At 37.6% G+C, this 22,325-nt stretch overlaps 1 protein-coding gene across 1 annotated transcript; it reads left to right on the top strand.

Moving 5' to 3' along the window:
* Positions 1-444: 444 nt before the first annotated feature.
* Positions 445-21,566, top strand: LOC138907300 (uncharacterized). Its single transcript, XM_070197893.1, has 2 exons — positions 445-823; positions 21,457-21,566. Exons 1-2 carry the CDS (start codon positions 445-447, stop codon positions 21,564-21,566), a joined length of 489 nt encoding a protein of 162 aa, XP_070053994.1.
* The last annotated feature ends 759 nt before the right edge of the window (positions 21,567-22,325 follow it).

The following is a 22,325-nucleotide window of genomic DNA, read 5'->3' as shown; positions in this document are numbered from 1 at the left end:
TATATTCTCGAGATCGTCCGTCTTCACGGTGTGCCCGTGTCTATCATTTCTGATCGAGTTACGCAGTTCACCTCGCACCATTGGAGGGCCGTACAGTGTGAGTTAGGGACACAGGTTGAGTTGAGTACAACATTTTAGCCTCAGACGGACGGGCAGTACGAGCGCACCATTCAGATATTGGAGGACATATTTCGCGCTTGCATTATGGATTTTGGGGGTTCTTCGGATCAGTTCTTGCCGCTTGCGGATTTTGACTATAACAACAGCTACCAGTCGAGTATTTAGATGGCTCCCTATGAGGAATTATATGGGAGGCGGTGCCATTCTCCAGTTGGTTGGTTTGAGCCGGTGGAGGCTCGGTAGTTAGGTACCGATTTGGTTTAGGCTGCCTTGGAAAAGGTCAAGATAATTCACGATCGACTTCGCACCGCTGATTCTAGGAAAATGAGTTATGCCGACCATAGAGTTCGTGATGTTGAATTCATGGTTGGAGAGAGGGTATTGCTCCGGGTTTCACCCATGAAAGGCGTGATGAGGTTCAGAAAGAAGGAAAAGTTGAGATCTAGGTTTATCGACCCCTTTGAGATTCTTGAGAGAGTGGGTGAGGTGGCCTACAGGCTGGCATTGACACCTAGTTTATCAGCAGTCCATCCGGTGTTCCATGTGTCCATGCTCCGAAAGTACCACGGTGATCTGTCCTATGTGCTAGATTTCAGCTCAGTCCCATTGGACAAGGATTTGACTTCTAAGAAGGAGCCGATGGCCATTCTAGCCTGGAAGATGAGGTCTAAGAGTTATCCTTCAGTTTCAGTGCAGTGGAGAGGTTAGTCGATCGAGGCAGCCACGTGGGAGTCTGAGTCTGACATGTAGAGTTGATATCCATACCTTTTCACTAGTCCATGTACCTTTCTATGTCCGTTCGAGGATGAACATTTGTTTAGAGGTGGAGAATATGATGACTCAATAGGTCATTTTCAATTAACCTTTAATATTTGGGTTACGAAACCTCGAATAGCTCCGTTTAGCCTTCCTCATTTTGCGTGCACATTCCGTGTCTCTTTCCGAAAAAGTTTTATGTGAAAAATTGATAAGAATATGAAATTTAGCCTTAAAATGAATTTATTTGACTACGGTCATATTTTGTGTAAACGGATCCGGATTAGTGTTTTGACGGTTCCATTGGGTCCGTATCATGATTTGGGACTTGGGCGTATGCCTGGAATCGAATTAGTAGTTCTAGGTATTATTTTAGTATTTTGATCACGCGAGCGTGTTTTTATGATGTTATTACACTTGTGTGCATTTTTGGTTTAGAGCCCCGAGGGCTCGGGTGAGTTTCGAACTCGTAGCAGAGTGTTTGAGAGAGTTAGTAGTTTGTTGGGTTTTTTGCACAGATCTCAGTTCTCGCATTTGCGAGCATAGGATCACATTTGCGATAGTAGGAGGAACTCTGTCAGGTTCGCATTTACAAACTATTTCTTCGCATTTGCGATAGGGTGCTAGGGGGAATTGGATCGAATTTGCGATCACATTGGTCGCATTTGTGGAAGGTCCCAAGTTTGCATTTGTGAACAAAGCGTCGCAATTGCGATGCCAGCAGAGGTGTGGGGAGTTCGCTTTTGCGATGACTCCTTCACATTTGTGGTGTTCGTAATTGCAAACCCCATGTTGCATTTGCGACATCTGCGCTTGGACAAAAAGCTAAGAAAATGGGATTTAGCTCATTTTTCACAAACTCTCAACCCTAAGCACCCTAAAGGCGGTTTTCTAAGAGGATTTTCTTTCCAAAAACTTTGGTAAGTGACTTTAATCTATTTTTTTTCAATTACCCATTACTTTCCAAGTGTTTCAACATTAAATCCATGGTAGAAATTAGGGATTTGGGTAGAATTGGGGATTTTTGTAAACTTGAGATTGAGACCTCAAATTGAGATCGGATTTCGAAACTAATCACATAATCGAACTCAGGGGTAAATGAGTAATCGGGTTTTGGTCAGAATCTCGGGTTTTGACTAAGCGATTCCGGAGTTGACTTTTTGAAAAAAGTGCAAAGATCTTAACTTTATGTATTGTAATTGATTTACATGCATTGTTTGATGTTATTAAGTCGATTTGGTTAGATTCGATTGGTTTGGAGGCGGATTTTAGAGGAAAGGCCCCGATTGAGATTTGATTTGCTTGCGGTCTAACCTTGATATGAGGGAATTAGGAATCCTTGAGCTACATGTTATGTGAATTACATGTGTAGCGGCGTATATATGAGGTAAGGAGTGTATATACGCCGTTAAAATAGTTATTTTCATGCTATCTCGTATTTCATTATTTATCTCATTCCATGTCTTAACTGCTTTCTATGTCGTAACTTGTTACTTGTCATCTGTTTACTCTTGTATTGAAATGCTCGCTTCTTCCATGATTCTATGATTAGTTGCTACTTGCCTTACTTATCTTACTTGTACACTTTAGTTGTCACATATTTGGCTTGTCTTGTTGCTTTGTATTAATTGAAGCATTCCTTGATATGGTACGAAGTTCCTTTATGGCCTTGCTTTCATATTCTTTAATTGTAGAGATTCTTGTGAATTGAGTTGTTGAATTGGTTACAATTATTGATTTTGTTTATGAATCGGGTTGCACACCACAATGAGTGGAATAAGGGAGGATTGATATTGATATGGTGGGATTAGGTTGCACGTCGCTACAGATTTTTATATGTGATTTTGAAATGATGAAATAAGGGAGGATTATGATATTGATTTTGATTATATGGTGGGATCGGGTTGCGCGCTGCAACGGATTTTGTGTTTCGTATTCATTGTTGCATTTGTTAGCTTTCAGTATTTTCATACGAGATTCTGAGGACTGATGTTTCTGGATTTACAGATTTCGAGAATTGAGTTTGTTTTCATAAGTTAACTGCCTTACTTTTTCCTGCGTTTCCTTTCTTGTATTATTATTATACCGTGTACAGGTTATTATAATTGACCCGCCTTAGCCTCGTCACTACTTCGTAGATGTTAAGCTCGGCACTTACAGAGTACATGAGTCGGTTGTACTTATACTATACTCTGCACTTCTTGTGCAGATTTTGGAGTCGGTCCTAGCGGCGATTAGTAGATTGCTTGGATTGATTGCATGATGGAGACTTGAGGTACATCCTTAGACAGTTGTGTTTTCATTCAGACCAGTATTTGTGTTACTCTAGTCGCTCTTGTACTTTTGACGCCGTTTTGGGATTATATCTAGATATTGCTGTTGTTATGATTTTCTCACTCTATTTCAGTTTATTCAGTTTCTTGGTTATTCTTTAATTTGAATTGTTAAAAATGGCAACAAAAAAAACTATTCTAACATTAGTGAAATGTGAAAATATATATTGATAAAAATATGAATAAGGACGTGCTCATACACTATTAGATAAATACCACAACTCACCTCTAAGAAATGTTTGGGCAAATAAAAAGAATAAATATTATTGTGTGATTGCATAAATATGTCATCGATTGCGTACTTATGATACAACAGAAATATTTTTCTAGGCCTTATCAATTATTATTCAAGGCAAAGGTAAAGTAAGAAACGATTCTCGCCTATAATGACTTTGACTGTAACAACAATAACTTAATTTTCTCTGTGGAGGAGATATTCACCACTTGGGTGGTGTGATAAAATCTTGTAGTAAAAAATTAATTGAAAGCTCCGAAAGAGTGAATTTGTTACTACCGGGATGAATAAAATTATTCATGGCATTGGTGTTGCAATAAGTCTCAAAAGGAATTAATTGAGTTTCAAAGATATTAGCTAAAGTTATTGGCATATTAAGACTATAAATGAAAGGAAGATTGAACATCTTCATAATCATACCTGGTAAATATGAACGGTTACCCGACTTTCCTCGTATTTTGTACTACACAAGTATTAGCATGATAATAGAATCACATGCCACAGTAAATAAGAGGTTTACTGAAATAAATATCAGTTGGCATGATCGGTTGGCCCTCCCGGTTCAAACAAGATGCGCAAAATGATTGAGAATTTATATTGGCATATATTGAAGAAATAAAAGATTCATCAAGAATTCTCTTGTGCTTCTTATTCTCATAATATATCAGCTAAGGTTGGGATTGAATCTCTTAATTTTTGGAATGAATAAAAAGTAATATATATATGGGCCCAGTCACATGCCATGTGGACCAATTACATATTATATGGTTTTAATAAATGTATCTATAGTTACATATACATTTGTTATCAATTTACAATTTGATTGTTTCAAAGTTACTTGCTCACCTATTAGAGCATAGTTCCAAATTATAAAATTATGATGGTTTTGATAATGGTGGTTGGTTTAGCAAATAATATGTCTTTAATTATAGCTAAATCATCAGTTATGAGAACAAAACTCCAAAAAAAGGGTATGAGATGTATTATTAATATACATCAGCACGTGTACACATCTAACCAACAAGTTATGATAAATTCTCCCTAACACAATTGGTTCAGGGTAAGGAACCAAATTATTTCCATCTAGAAATATGAATGTGCTATATGATTTAATTGTTCTACCACAATTCAGAAAGATGGATTCCCAAATAAGGTTGGAGATATGTGCTAGTGATCCTAACATTAGGGGGAGAAAATGGGCAGCTGAAAAAGTAATATATAGAATGAATTATTATGAGTACATCCAGATCCTCGTACAAGAAAATATGAGCTTGAAGTTCAAGTGATAATTCATTTGTAAAATATTGCTAGGCACATGCTGACACAAAGCTTAATATCATATATTTCAGCTGCTAATGTTCCATATAGAATAAAGTCCATGATGGACAGAATCTATGGCACGCATAAAGCGTAATAGACCAATATGTTTCAAAGATAAAACTCCTTGAAGAAAGAGATGAACAAATAATTAGATGGTCATAATAAGGAGGCAAGTACTCTATAAGAACACCACAACATAACACTTTATAAGACCTCATGGGAGAGGCTCGGGTACCTGAAAATAATGAGATCACGATAAGTTATATCTTTATTGATTAATGCCGGAACCAATGTGAAAGATCGTCGACGATATCCTTTATGTAATGTAGCGCTCAATATTATAATGATGACGAGGATCTTGGGTTTAAAACTATCATAGAATGTGGACAGATAAATGATAGACCAAATAAAAAACAATCAAGATTGACATCATTTGAAAAACGTAAAGTTGGACGGATAATTCTAACACCTGAAAGTATAAAGCCAGTGGAGGTACAAATGTGTTCTTGTATAAAATTTTAAATAAAAAATCAAGTCGATAGACATAAAATGACTTGCATAAAGTTTTTTCTTTTGTAAATAATCTGACATTGATTATATGGAGACATGTTCTCCCGTGATGGATATAATCGCTTTCAGGTTTTAGTCTGGAAATATGTTTGATATGCATATAATAAAATTTTTTGAAAGATTTAAATTGTTCCGAAGAATGTAAAGGTTCCTAAGATAATTATTAAATAAAGCTTCAGCAAATCTTTATATGGATTAGAGCAATCATGGTGCACATGATTTGTTTGTCTTAGTGCAATCGGTGCACTAATGTATCTCGCTAGAACCATGAGAATAACAATACACTAGCAAGATATAATTTTAATCCTATATGGAGATATTGGTACGATTAGTATGATACTGCCAAAACAAATCTTGATATAGATTTTTTTATTCGAACAAATATTGTCAAGATTTTGTTATGCAAATGCAGACATTTTAAGAAGTTCGTTCTTCAAACAATCTATTTGCGCTGAGGATTGTGATATTTGACAAGTCAGTCAATTATTGATACTTATTCAAGTTATGCCAAGATACTAACAATTTATAAAGTAAGTGACTCAACACACATCAAATGTGCTTCTTTTCTTTAAAAAGAAGATTCCAATAATATTGAAGACTATGTTGCTTGCTTATCTCAATTGAGAGAAGGATATATCGGAGGAGATAGAATAAAGTACATTTCACCAAAGTTCTTTATGAGACACAATCTTCGATAGAATGGTGAAATAGATATTCAACAAATTCGTTTGTTTAATAATTTGGTGGATTTGTTCAACGAAGCATTACCAAGATACAAAATTGGAACGCTTCATCTTTGAGAAATAAAGTGATATTTTCATTAGAGGGAAGCAAATACACATTGTACTCTTTTTCCCTTAGCTAAAGTTTTATCTCACTGAGTTTTTCTAGCAAGAATTTTAATGAGACAATAAGTAATGCATATTATAAGATATGTGTACTTTATTTCCTTCACTATGATTTTTTTTTCTACTGGATTTTTTTCTAGTAAGGTTTTAATAAGGCGCTGTCACGACCCGAAATTTGACTAGTCGTGATGACACCTAACTCGACCCGCTAGGTAAGCCAATTAACCACTAATCAATTTCAATAACAATTAATAAAGCAATTAAGTAATGAAATATCGAAATCTTATACATTCCCCAAGGACTGGTAGTACAAATTAAGAGCTTTTAAGAATAGAGTTTACAAAGCTTAAATGAATTAAATACATCATCTGTTTGAAAAATACATTAACAGAGTTTTATAGATCTAAGGCTACCATGAACAAGAGACAGCTACAACCGGGATGCAGGTACATCTTCAATGCCGGCTCTCGTCGATCACAGCAACGTCAACAGTCAATAACTGCACACAAGGTGCAGAAGTGTAGTATGAGTACAACCGACCCCATGTACTCAATAAGTAACAAACCTAACCTTAGGTTGAAAGTAGTGACGAGCTAACACAAAGATCGGGTCCAACACCAATATTCCACAATACAAATAAAATGCTCACTTCGTTTACAGTTCCAGAAAAATAGGCATTTCTTTTCAAGTATCTCAGTGAAAACCTAAATCTTTTACCGAAAAATCCAAAATCCGAGTAAGTTTGAAAACTATGATTTTTCCCAAAAATCCTTTCAACAATAAATAAGATATTTTATTTTCCTTTCAGATAATAAGTGTAAGATGTCTCTCTATGCCCATATGTCAAAATGTATGAGAAGTCATAAATGACGTGATACTATACAGCATGAGGAAAAATAATGCATCTCTATGCCTGTATGTCAAGTGTGCATGTCAAGTGCGATGCAAATCAGTGATAAAGATCATATGCATACTCTCGGAGTATCAATTCACCAGTCCTCCCAGTCACTCAGCACTCGACACTCGCACTCAGTAGGTACCTGCACTCACTGGGGGTGTGCAGACTCCGGAGGGGCTTCTAACAGCCCAAGCGCTATAATCCGCACGGACAACTCGATAACTCTAGACATGGTTTCTAACATAATCACAGCTCGATAACTCTAGTACGTAGAGATTTCATGATTTCAGACAACTTCACGTAACTTCAAAGTACCATAAAAATAACGGAAATCACAGTTCACACAGTGCATGCCCACACGCCCGTCACCTAGCATGTGCGTCACCTCAAAACCAAACACATAAAATGTATATTCAGGATTCATACCCTCAGTTGCAAGACTAGAAAAGTTACTTACCTCGAACAAGCAAATACCAATGCCGAGCAAGCCAAGCAATGCTCCAAAGATTCCATCCCCCACGTTCAGACCTCCGAACAGCTCGAAACTAACCAAAAATAACTAAAATGCATCAAACAATGCTAAAGGAACCAATCCCGATAGAAAAAGATCAAATCTTGAATTAAAAGCCAAAAATCGGCCAAAAGCCCAACCCAAGCCCGCACCTCAAAATCCGACAAAATTTACAAAATCTGACAACCCATTCAATTACGAGTCCAACCATACTAGTTTCTCTCAGATCCGACTCCAATTCGATGTTCAAAACTCAAAAATTCATATTATGAAACTTTAGGCCAAAACCCCAATTTCCTCTATAAAATTCAAAATATAATTACCAAAAACGAAGGTAGATTCGTGATATAAAGTCAAAAATGAGTAGAGAACACTTACCCCATTCCATAAGATGAAAATTGCTTCATGAATCACCTCAATCCGAGCTCCATTGCTCCCAAAAATGAAGAAAGAACCAAAACCCTCGATAATATAGTTTCTTCCCCGCGATTCCGCATTTGCGGACAATTCGTCGCATCTGCGACCACCGCTTTTGCGGAAAAATATTGCATATGCAAAAAATAGCCTTGACAGCAACCCCCGCACTTGCGGTATTAAACACTGCATCTGCGAAGACACTCGCACCTGCGCTTCCGCTCGACGCACCTGTGCCCTTTTCTCCGATTATGCGGACTCCTGATCCCTGCAACACCTTCGCTCATGCGACTCCATTGTCGCTTCTTCGACTATCGCACCTGCGCAAAACCAGTCGCAGGTGCGATAACACCATAACCAGCAGCCTTCAGCAATATACTATGCAACGAAAGTGATCCGAACATCGTCCGAAACTCATCCGAGACACTCTGGACCCCGTCCGAATATACCAACAAGTCTAATAACATAACACGGACCTACTCGAGGCCTCAAAACACACATAAGAACATCAAAATGATGAATCACACCGCAAATCGAAATCTATGAACTTTGAACTTTCAAATTCAATAACTCGTGCTGAAACATAGCAAATCAATCTGGAATGACTTCAAATTTTACAAACAAGTCCCAAATAACATAATGAAGATATTCCAATTCTCGGAACCAAAATCCGGATTCGATATCAAAAAGTCTGCTCCCGGTCAAACTGATCACCACACCTGGTCCTAACTCCACCGCCCGAATTTCTAACACATCTCTCATACACGATCATCCCACGAGGAATACTTCAAAAATTCTTTCGTGCCACCTAGCAAAATTTGAATATCAGCAGTCGACCAACCAGGAGAGTGCCGCAGTAACAATAAAGTATCCATAAATCAAAACACATTGCCCCTTCTAAAATGTATAGCCTCATCAAGCCATACCGATTAGTAATATCATTTACCTAGTCATCTGAAACCGTCCATGCTGCCTACAAATTTACGTCCTTCCTTTCAAAATTGAATTGTGATCTCGCTCATGCAAATCTCAATCCCACACAACACACCGCATATACCATGACATCATATGAAAAATACGAGAACTTCATAGTCTACTCCGAGTCAAAAGCAACTACATACTCAATCAGCCAAGGACCTTCCATTTGATTTCATCTAGGAGAAAATCACAATATACCACATGCTCCTCACGCCAGTAGGAAATATACTCCTCGAACCGTGGTAGAAACCATTGAGAACTCTTCGAAGCCCATTTGCACATAACCAATCTATTAGAACCGAATCTCTCTAACTCAACCCAGCTAAGCATGTCGCCAAAACCTAAGAGCATTGCCACGAAACACCTGTAGAGACTAGCCACATCATAAGTATCCAAAGAACCGATTATATCCATTACTGTGTTGATCCAACCTACTACCACGTTGTCCTATTTCTCCAAGTCCCTTCCAAATTGCCTTCAAATTGATACTTCTCCTTACTGGAACACCACGATCCTAAACCAAAATTCACTATACAAGATACCCTAGTATAAAACCACAACGCCCTAAGGCCCATAAGCCGTCGACTTCCCTCTTAAGCACCCCAAAGCATCACAACCGAGACACCCACTCTAAAGAGACCTTATGTGAACCTAAAACTATTTCCTTCACCTTCTTGATACTGAAATGCAGAATCCATAATGATATAAAAATGCCACAAGTCTCGACACCATCCAATGCAAATATCAGATCCTATCCATATACCAATCCAAAATTCTCAATTGCTATATATGATTCTTGAATCCATTAGAACCATTCTTGAGAGTCATCCACTCTACTCAAATCTCAATTAAACCGACCAAACAGACCGAACAACATGTGCCCAATTAGCACATTAACACCTAAGGTAGTAACCCACACTCCTAAGCAACCGAGTAAATTCCTACTCCATGTACACTACATCTTTTACAAATAACCACTCAATTATTTTATGATTCTCATATACCCATAGAGTGTAATACAACTTGTATCCAAAAATTCCTTTACCCGAGTCATTTTCGATCTCGACCTTTGCAAGTCATAACTGATTCACCAGTATACCCCGAATCGAAACCAATACAATACATAATTGTGCAATCAACCCGTCGATAGTAGACTCTCCCACTTGGCTCAAATCTATGGAATAAAACATCTGACTACTTACAATAACCATACCACATTACTACCATAATACCACAGTGAGATTCCACTAAATCCTTTATCCGCTCAAGCAACACAAACCATCTATTACCTCAAATCATCTGCAAATCTCGCATTCATCCTCGTGATGGTTAAGCCAACTTCCATAAGTGATCCAAACTCAAATTGCAACATATATCATTCACTGGTAAAAGAGAACTCTCTACAAAACATCATAGGAATCACACAACCTCAGGACACCTCGCAGGAGATAACCCACCTGCTTTGCCTCAAACTGACATCTCTCTATACCCTTCCACAGTCACGACTACTACGCAATAACTTAATCTTGTCGATTCTGAACACATCAACAAGACATGATAATATACTTCACTCCACAACTAAACAGCATGAGAGATCCCTCAACACACCCATAACTCGAGACCATACGCCAAATCAAGACAGAAATCAAACACCCCATAGTCCTTGCTATATCTCAAGTAAACTCTTCTCGTCACATTCGAACAATCTGAACACATCTCGCAATCTCATCATACTCACCACATAGTCATCTAATCACCAATTCCACCGATAGGGACACCAATGGATCTATAAGTCCCAAAAGCATGTACTCACACAATCGAAATCTCCGTGCTCAAGCTACCGTCAAAACTCGGCCTCAAGTCCTCCAAACTGGCCCATTATCAGCATGTCAACATCACATCTCGCACCTCAACCATGGAATCATAAATCGTCGGCACACAACCGATACCGATCGCTCACATGCGCATACGAATGCGTGGAAGGAATTCAAAGAGTTACTCTTCAAGCTGAATCAATGCCGCACGATAAGGAAAGAAAGATGGGAAGTATATCCTAAATGTATGGTAGCCTCTCGAAGATAGGTATGGACGTCATCATATCGATCTGCAAGACTCTACTAGACACTTGCTCATGACTTGTAGAACCTATGAATCTAGAGCTCTAATACCACCTTGTCACGACCCGAAATTCGACTAGTCGTGATGGCACCTAACCCGACCCGCTAGGTAAGCTAACTAACCACTAACCAATTCCAATAACAACTAATAAAGCAATTAAGTAAAGAAATATCTTAATCTTATACATTCCCCAAGGACTGGTAGTACAAATCATGAGCTTCTAAGAATAGAGTTTACAAACCTGAAATGAATTAAATACATCTTCAATGAATCTATTTGAAATATACATTAACAAAGTTTTATAGATCTAAGGCTACCATGAACAAGAGTCAGCTACAACCGGGACGCAAGTACATCTTCAATGCTGGCTCCCATCGATCACAGCAACGTCAATAGTCAATATCTGCACGCAAGGTGCAAAAGTGTAGTGTGAGTACAACCGACTCCATGTACTCAATAAGAAACAAACCTAACCTTAGGTTGAAAGTAGTGACGAGCTAACACAAAAGTCGGGTCCAACACCAATATTCCACAACACTTCATAACAGCATAATACAAGTAACAAAATAGGTATCTCAGAAATAAAATGCTCATTTCGTTCACAGTTCCAGAAAAATAGGCATTTCTTTTCAAGTATCTCAGTGAAAACCCAAATTTTTTACCGAAAAAGCCAAAATACGAGTAAGTTTAAAAACTGTAATTTTTTCAAAAATCCTTTCAACAATAAATAATATGTTTCATTTTCCTTTCAGATAGCAAGTGTAAGATGTCTCTATGCCCATTTGTCAAAATGTATGAGAAGTTATAAATGACGTGATACTATATAGCATGAGAAAAATAAATGTATCTCTATGCATGTGTGTCAAGTGTGTGTGCCAAATGCGATGTAAATTAGTGATAAAGATCATATGCATACTCTCGGAGTATCAATTCACTCAGTCCTCCCAGTCACTCCGCACTCGACACTCGCACTCAGTAGGTACCTGTGCTCACTAGGGGTATGCAGACTCCGGAGGGGCTCCTAACAGCGCAAGCGCTATAATCCGCACGGACAACTCACGTGCCATAATATCAATATCTAGAATCGCAAGGACAACTCACGTGCTGCACGGACAACTCTCGTACTATAGTAAGCCAATCTGACCTGCTGCAGCGTGCATCCCGATCCTATAATCATTCTCACAATTAGGCCATCGGCCTCACTCAGTCATCAATCTCTCCAGTCTCTCGGGCTCACAATGTCATGATACTAGCTCGATAACAATGATATGATGCATCAATAAATAACAACAAAGACTGAGATATGATATGCATGTGAATGTATATGACTGAGTATGTAATGCAATGAAAGCAAATAACTCAACAACAGAAATGATCTCAGTGGGTCCCAACAGGATAAGAATGTAGCCTAGACATAGTTTCTAACATAATCACAGCTCGATAACTCTAGTACGTAGATATTTCATGATTTTAGACAACTTCAGGTAACTGCACAGTACCACAGAAATAACGAAAATTACAGTTCACATGGTGCACGCCCACACGCCTGTCACCTAGCATGTATGTCACCTCAAAACCACATAACATGTATATTCAGGGTTCATACCCTCAGCTCAAAGATTAGAAGAGTTACTTACCTCGAACAAGCCAATACCAATGCCGAGCAAGCCAAGCGATGCTCCAAAGATTCCATCTCGTGCGTTCCGACTCCGAACGACTCGAAACTAACCAAAAACAACTCAAATACATCAAACAATGCTAAAGGAACCAATCACGATCGAAAAAGATCAAATCTTGAATCAAAAGCCCAAAATCGGCCAAAAGCCCAACCCGGGCCCGCACCACAAAACCCGACAAAATTCACAAAATCCGACAACCCATTCAATTATGAGTCCAACCATACTAGTTTTACTCAAATCCGACTCCAATTCGATGTTCCAAACTCAAATTCATATTATGAAACTTTAGGCCAAAACCCCCAATTTCCTCTATAAAATTCAAAATCTAATTACCAAAAATGAAGGTAGATTCGTGATATAAAGTCAAAAATGAGTAGAGAACACTTACCCAATTCCACAAGATGAAAATTGCTTCATGAATCGCCTCAATCCGAACTCCATAGCTCCCAAAAATGAAGAAAGAACCAAACCCCTCGATAATATAGTTTCTGCCCCGCGATTACGCATTTGCGGACAATTCGTCGCATCTGCGACCACCACTTTTGCAGAAAAATATCGCATCTGTAAAAAATAGCCTTGACAACCACCGTTTCCGCACTTGCGCCCTTTTCTCTGCTTTTGCAGACTCCTGCTCCCACCAACACCTTCGCTCCTGCGACTCCATTGTTGCTTTTTCGACTCTTGCACCTGCGCAAAACCAGTCGCAGGTGCGATCACACCAGAACCAGCAGCCTTCAGCAATGTACTATGCAACGAAAGTGATACGAACCTCCTCTGAAACTCATCTGAGCCACTCGGGACCCCATCCGAATATACCAACAAGTCCAATAACATAACACGGACCTACTCGAGGCCTCAAAACACACATAACAACATCAAAACGACGAATCACACCTCAAATCGAAATCTATGAACTTTAAACTTTCAAATTCAATAATTCGTGCCGAAACATAGCAAATCAATCCGGAATGACTTCAAATTTTACACACAAGTCCCAAATAACATAACGAAGCTATTCCAATTCCCGGAACTAAAATCCGGATCCGATATCAAAAAGTCTGCTCCCAGTCAAACTATTCAAAAATCAAATTTTTCCCATTCCAAGCCAAATTCAACTACGGACCTTCGAATCACAATCCGGACGCGTTCCTAAGTCCAAAATCACCCAACGGAGCTAACAGAACCATTAAAACTCCGTTCCGGGTTCAAACTCACAAAAAGACAAACTTGGTTAACTCTCCCAATTTAAAGCTTCAACAATGAAATCTATTCTTCCAATTCGATTTCGAATAACCTGAAAATCAAAACCGACGATTTACATAAGTCATAATGTATCATACGGAGCTACTCATGCCCGTGAACTACCAAGTGAAGTGCAAATGCTCAAAACGAACCGGTTGGGTCGTTACAGGTGCATTATTTTGGACATCCAAGAGAAAGTGTTGTGAAATATATTATTTATAAGGGTGTCCACTATATAAATATAACTCCCACTACTCTTCTCTATTATGTAAATAACCTCCCCATTATTCTTCACCATTATAGTTGTAACTGTCACATCTCCATAACCTCCTCCATGATCTTCCTCATGATCTCAATAATTAATACTATTTTCATAACATCCATTTGTATTATCTCAATCTCATCCTATAAATACATGGTTTAGGCATCACATTGTACACACTTGGGAGAGCACTTGATGAATAAGAAAGTTCTCTCTTCTTCTCTTCGTCTATTGTCTATTTTCTTGTTTCATATTGTTACCATTTGAGCTTAATTTCTTAATAAAATTCAGTCATTCTTCTCCTGGAAAATCTTTTGAAGAATAACATCATTCCAAATACTAAAACCATTTACAGGCCTAGGTGACAATATTGATATCATTTCACATTGTATATTAATTCACATTGAACACCTTGTGAAAATTTCACATTAAAGTGTCCGTTGGGCTAACCAAACCCACCACCGTGTCCACCAACTCTAGCTGCGAAGTCGAGTTACCTTTCGTTTTTTCTTTCTTCAAGAAATAGAATAAAGAATGAGTAAAAGCCTAAAGTCACAGTGTTTCCCAAGAACCTCAAAATAGTTGCTTCACCCACAATACTCCTTTAGATTTCTTAGTCCAATCTTCTTCAACTACCAGTACAGTACTAGGAAATACACTAGGCAAAAATATGGCAGTTATTGAGTAAAATTGAACGTTGTTATCATGCCCAACTTCAACTCAAATTTACTAACTAGTTTCTAAGGAGTATTTTCTATGTACACTAATAAATAACTTTCTCTTCAAATTATTGACACAAATATTCTTCTGCTAAAAGTGAACACTCTTTTTTTCTTCAAGAGTGTAACCTTGGCACTAATAGAAATAGCCTTTTCTTTGGAGAACCCAAGTGAGTTCACTAGTAACCCAAATAACCTAAAATTTGTGTTTGTTTGATGATTTTTGATGAAAACTTTAAAAACACCTCTATAACTTGAAAAAGAGAAAAAAATAGAAGTTGTGTTGTACTTGTTTGACAATTCAAAGCAAGGTCAAAATCTGTTCCAGCTTCAAAACTTGAAAATAAAATTGGCAAAAATACTTTTTGACATTGTTTTTGAAATCCTTTACAATAAGAACAACAAATCCAGGTAATTCCACAAGTGGAATTTAGGGAGGGTAGTATATACGCAAACCTTACTGCTACCTTGAAGGTAGACAAATTGTTTTCGATAGATCCTCAGCTCAGGAAAGATAAAGAGAAAGCAGTAGTAACAAGAAGATAATCAAAAAACGAAGCGAAAACAACAAGTATTAATAGAAATCTAACAGTAATTGAATACAAGACTAACACTAATAATACTGGTATGAGAAAAAAAAACTATCTCAACTACCAACTAGTTTTCTACTTTAATTCTTAACCTCCACACCTTTCTATCAAAGATTATGTACTCGGTAAGCTGAACAACTGCCATCTCCTAACTATTCACTTCTCCCCAATATTTTTTTGGCATACTTTTACCTCTTCTCAGCCTCACCAAGGCCAACCTCTCACACCTCCTTACTGAGCATCTGTGTTTCACCTCTTCACACAACTAAACCATCTAAGCACCGTTTTCCGCATATTGTTCTCCACCGAGGATACTCTCACTTTGGCCGAATATCTTCATTCCTAATCTTATCCATTCTGGTATGCCCACACATCTATCTCAACATCCTCATTCATGCTACTTTTATCTTCTGAACATGCAAGTTCTTAACATGCCAATACTCAACCCCATGCAATATAGTACGTCTAACTACCACTCTGTAGAACTTACCTTTAAGTTTAGGTGGCACATTCTTATCATATAAAGCACTGGATGCGAGCCTCCATGTTACACCCCATGTTTTCGTACCTAAAAGTACATTGTAAGTCAACTGATGTAAGTTTGGAAATGATATCATCTTTGAAAGTATGTAAAGTAAGTTAATCATGTTACCTTGCATGTTACAAATATTTAAGATCATGATCAACAAATACCAAGAAATTTGGAGGGCTTAGAAGCTAAACGAATCGAAGAAAATAAGTTTCATCGAAAGTCAGCAAGTTGGGAATATTATAACTCGTACTTTTGGAATGAGACTAGGGTGCTTAATATGATAAGAAGGTGATGTTATGTGGTATTTTAGTCGTATGATAGTCGTGTGTTATGTTTTGAAGTCAAGCGAATTATGACACAAAAGTTGACGAAAGTTGTCACAAGTTACGTTCATAAATTACTAAAATTTGGGTTTAATGTCACTACACTTTTCTACGAATATACTTGGAGTTACAAGGTGATCCACCCACCAAATTAAAGGTCTACGAGTCTAGTTTCCAATGCATTAAAGCTTTCATTAATGCAACATCATAGTAGACAGATATTCGCATTTTTGCGAGACTGTGCAGACTGATAGGTGACAAGTAGTGCGTCACCTACTTGCTTAAATGAAAGGACCAAATAAATCCCCAAAAAGGGGTAGATTGAGGGCGGTCAGTGAACCCTTTATATGAGCTGATTCTCTCACATTTTCAACATGATCTCCTGTGCAACACATAGTAGAAAAACCCCTACAATTCCTCTCCCAAAAGTTCCATCAAACCCTAAGCAATTTCACAGGTTACAAGTGATTCTAATGGCGAAGAAACCCGGTCTGCTTGCTAGTTTCTCTTTCTTGTAGCTGCGTTGGAGGTTGTTTTCAGGTGAAGAGGACCTAGATTTCGACTGGTTGTGATCAGTTCAAGGTGGGTTATGCTTCTCCTTCCCTTGTTTAAGCTTCTATGAGTAATAGGTCAGTTATAAGGACTAGAACTTGCCACTTTCAAAAGAGTAGTATGTTGCTTGTTGTTGTGCCATTGTTGGCTGGTTGTGAACTTATTTTTAAGTTGAATTCATGTTGATTTACATAAGAAGAGGCTTAATTATGTACTGTTGGTTGTGTTGCTCGATTTAAAAGAAAAGACAAATCAAAAATGTATTTTAGTAATCTGAATAATCAATTTTGAGTTTCTAAACTTATGGGACTGTTATGGGGTCGTTTTAAAGTTGTATTGTAGCTGAAAATCAATAGGTATAATTGAATATGTAACGGTTAATGTTGTTGATAAATTCTGGAAGGAAGAAGGGGTTTAAAACTATAGTTGTTTAATTACGAACCGAGCTAACCACTCGTTGTACTATTGTTTGAATTGTTCTTACATGGTTGAAAGGCCGAATGGATATGATTGGTTGTTGAAATTGTTGGTATTGTTGTTTGATACTATTTTGAATTCGGGGAAGTGAGAAAATATAGGGGAAGTGCTGCCCAATTTTCTGTAAGAGAGCCACTAGCTTAGAAATGTCTTTTGAGTCTTCTATGGTATTAACCATAGTTATAATACCTTGATGCAGGTTGAGGTACTACGAATAGTGTATATTGACTCATTATAAATAAAGGTATGTTAAGGCTAATTTTTTCTTCTTTTGGCATGATCCAGGCAACAAAACGTAAATGTAATATTATTCCATAAATGGTTCTACTATTAGTAATTAAGGATGTCTACGTTATTCATTCATGTGAAATGTAATTCAAAGCATGTCTAAGTATGTTCCTAACTCCCTACTGAGGCATACGATAAAGATGTTAATGTCCATGACATAATTAGAGGATAGACGACTATAGGTCATTCCAAAAGATGTCCTAATGATCCTAAAAGAATCTTCATGCATTTACTACCGAGCTAAGACCGGTTGGACAGTTACATATTTACCACCGAACTACGGCCGGTCAGGAAGTCATGCATTTATCATCGAGCTACGGCCGGTTGGGCGGTCACGCATTTACCACTATGCTACGGCTGGTCGGGCAGTTACCACTGATCAGTTGGGCATTCATGTTACGATATGGATAATAGGCCCAAAGAGAGTCATTAAATATACAAATATAATTAGTATGCATATCATGACCCTCAACGGCACTTCAGAAGTTCAGGTTGATTCTTATATCTCTCTAACTGATGTTGTCTTATTGTTATGTTTCAATTCTGCCTTACATACTCAGTACATTATTCGTACTTACGTCCTTTTTGTTGTGGACACTACATTCATGCCTGCATGTATAAGTAATCAGTTTGACAAGCCCTCATAGTAGATGACGTTAGCATTCAGCAAAAGATCGATAAGACTCCACTTCATTTGGAGTGCAGCCGAGTTTATAAGTCATGGTGTCAAAATTTTGCTATAGACTTATGGGTAGGTCAAGGCCCTGTTTCGACCATGTTTCGATATCAGATACTCTTAAAGGCATTCTAGACATAGGTTCATTATGTATAGTATGTTAGTGGCCTAGTCAGCCTTTGTTTATGTTTTCTTTTGGGTTGTACGGTGTCGATACTCATAGTGGCCTCCTCGACCTGTACATACAGATATGTTTTGAGAAAGAAGGAGTTTAGCTAAATCGGTCTATGTATGTTTTAGTTTATATCGAACGATCATGAGTTACAGAGTAGTTCGCTCGAGCCAGTACGACATCGGGTGCCAGCCACGCCTCACCTAGGTTGGGTTTGACACTCCAATTCACCTACCTCGCTCCATTACATAACCTCCATTTCACTCACCCTGCTCCAATACGATGTGTAACATCCTCGCAAGCTCCTTATTTCCTCAGATACTAGACCCAAGGCACTTGAAACTATCTCTCTTGGGGATAGCTTGTGTATCAAACCTCATGTCCACATTCGCTTCACTAATCCCATCACTGAACTTGCACTCTAAGTATTCTGACTTGGTTCTACTCAACTTGAACCCTTTAGACTCCAGAGTCTGTCTCTAAACCTCCAGTCTCACATTAACACCCCCTCGCATCCCGTTAATCAGTTCAATATCATCTGCAAATAACATATACCGTAGCATCTCCCTTTGAAATCCTTTCTTTTTCTCTTTTTTTTCCTACAAATATATCTAATATGGAACAAGCATATTTGAATAACATATGAGTAAAATTAAAAAATTACAATTGTACTTGCAATTGATGTTGACAAGTAGTTTTCGAAATAACTCATAACATACGAAAACCAATTTGTAGAAAGATAAAATTGAATTTGAACATAAACTTCACCTGGAAACAGTCTGTAAAAGTTAAAAGTTTTGTAAATATAAACAACAGTATAACATTGAATATACGCATACATGTTACTGGTAATAAAGCAGTCGCAAATTCACAATACTTAAGCCTAATTGTTGCATGGTATAGCTGGTATTTCTTTATTCATTCTAGGAAGTTCGAGAGATGAAATTAGCTTTCTAATGCCAATTATTGGCTTTAATTTGCAATATCCACATAACCATTTCTATGAATTGGTACTTGTCCATAAGATGTTCATCGTAGTTTGTTGATGATATGTTTCATCTGCTAGAACTAGATTTGATCTAAGCGAGCGCAAGTCAGGTATGTGACGATAAGTGTTGTTGATCTGAACATGATGACAAAGGAAAATGTACAACAACAGTTACCCCTCAATCCCAAATAAGTTGAAGTCAACAACATGAATCCTCACTGAATAATGCAGAGTACTTCAATTTATCAAACATGCAAGTCCACGGTTACTCATATTCTTGAGGAATGATCACTGCCTTATGTTGACTATTTTAGGACCAATAACAAGGCTAGAAAGATGAGTAATTGCATAAAGAAACAGAGCATCCAAGTCATAAAATTTCAGAGGATCCAAAACAAAGAGTACTAAAAAATACTGCACCTTATTGCTAGGCACTCCATTTCCGGGTACTCTGTCACAGAAACAGAGTTAGTAGTTTCAGGCAAAAACAAGAACATGCAATCCCCATTGAGAAATTGATTCATAGAATAGGTAAATATACAAAGGAAAGAAATAAGACTTCCACTATATTCTCCACATTTACTACAAAGCATCATTGGACAAGAAAATCCGAATACCTTCCATTTCCAGTAAAACTGATTAATAGAGGCAGTCAACAAGGAGAGGAAAATATTCTAAACAGGATTAAGAAACATCAAGGAAAATTCGAAATAAATGAATAAGCAGTTAGCAATCAGATGTCAACTAGCAGTAATACTCCAGAGAGGATTAAGTAAGCAATATCAAAAAATAACCTCACAACCCAAAGAATCTGCAATACGCATATTACCATAAAGAATCTTCCTGATCGCTTCTATCTTTGATGTATCCAAAAAAAGAAATATGATATCATTCCTAAAAGACCGTACATACTTCTATAAGAACTTTGATTCGACCAACAAAGGTTGTGGTAGAGTGGTAAGTACTCCTTCATCCTTAACCAGGGTTCGAGCTCTGGGTATGGAGTCGCCTTTGTTAGGAGCGCTTTACCCCCGAAATATACTCTCCACGACATGTTGAAGAGATTAGCCCACCTCCCATAGACAATGGAGATACTAACATAACTAATCTAACTGTTAAGTGTAAAACACAATGAAAGAACAAAAAAGATGAGCAAGCAAGAAGATATATTCTCCAGATAGGGGATTGACATTGATGAAATGACTTCACTGATACAAGAGTTAATTTATCCCCAATCTTTCTTCTCCATTTACCAAAAAAGCTAGTTATTCGACAAATTTGCTTCTCCACCAAAAGCATCTTCTACTTTAATATGAGAATGCCTGTATTTACAGTTTTTACCTATTAACACTGGCTCTACAGAAATAAAATGTAAATTAGCAGTAAAACGCTTGACAGTAGCTTGAAGAGGAATGACCAGTACAAACAAGGAATTGGATAAACCCCACAGTCAAAGAATGCTCTGTAGTCAATATCCCCCACCAAAGGAATTTCTCTTAGCTTCTGCTTTTGATGCAGAAATCATATAGCTGAAGCAACCCATCTTGTACTAATCTGTATTGAAAAGCAAGGTTTCTACTAGGACCTTGCTAAAAGACAGTTCCTGTCCGTACTAATCTGTTAGGGAGCTGAAAAACATAAAAAAACTATCTAGATCTTGTACATTCTGCATTTTGCGCCAAAAGACTAAGAAAGAAAACAGTTAATCTTCAGCTTGTGTGTTGTCCCTTCTGCATATTTTATCTATTGTATAGAAACTCGTGAACATAAATTTCTAAGCTAATACATAAAAGAGTATGATCAAACAGCTACATCTTAATTAACTTGATTCTAAATATTTATGTCAAAATTATAGATTCAGTGAAGTTAAAAGCTGGTGTAGATTCAACACAGGATCAGTTTTCTAGCTCTTCAGGAGTGAACTGTGCTGTTTTGTCCTTATTGGTGACTTCTCTTCCGCCTTAGTAAGAGAAACAGCAAAGAAGTGTAGGACTGTGCAGTTGAAAGTAGTACAGCTAGATAGTCAAGTTTGTAGCTGAATTGAATCGAGAGAAATAAGAACGAATGATGGAGTTTAGCGGTTATATCTACTTTCAGGATGATTGTGACCACCAAACATCTGAAGACACATACGAATAAAATCATTCAGACAAACTGAAGTAAGAATTTGTTATAAGAATACTTTACCTGTGCTGAGTAGTGTTGTTTGTCACTTGAACTTTTGCTTACTATACCTATCAGATTAGCCAAAGCTGAGACAAGATACTACCTCTAGAATCTAGAAGAACTTCACTAGGTCCAATAGGGCTTTAGGAGGAATACTATCATGACCAATGCATGCCAAACAGAAGAACCAAAATCATAATCGACAAAATAATTTAGATAGCCACATTTGAAAAAACACCAAGAACAACCATGTAGAAACATAATGATTTATCCTCTTTGATAGCAATGAGATATGAGCAAACATATCAGTAAATTTGGTAAAACTCACAAAATGCTCTATTGGCTTCTACTTTTGATGTATATATCAAACACCTCAGGCATCTCATCCTTAAAAGGCAGCACATATCTTTCTAAGAACTTCGACTCAGAACATATCACAGCAGTATAAAGCTTCTGACTACACTTTGTCGGGCCCTTCTCATTGAGTAGCTTCAAAACGTTATGTCTAGGCAGAATCCTTTTCTCCAAGCTACATGTCAAAAACGTGGGATGAGAAGC

Source organism: Nicotiana tomentosiformis, chromosome 3, assembly GCF_000390325.3.
Source record: "Nicotiana tomentosiformis chromosome 3, ASM39032v3, whole genome shotgun sequence".
Taxonomy (NCBI): Eukaryota; Viridiplantae; Streptophyta; class Magnoliopsida; order Solanales; family Solanaceae; genus Nicotiana; species Nicotiana tomentosiformis.
Note: the sequence above shows the minus strand (reverse complement) of the source record. Positions and strands in the feature narration are given on the sequence as shown.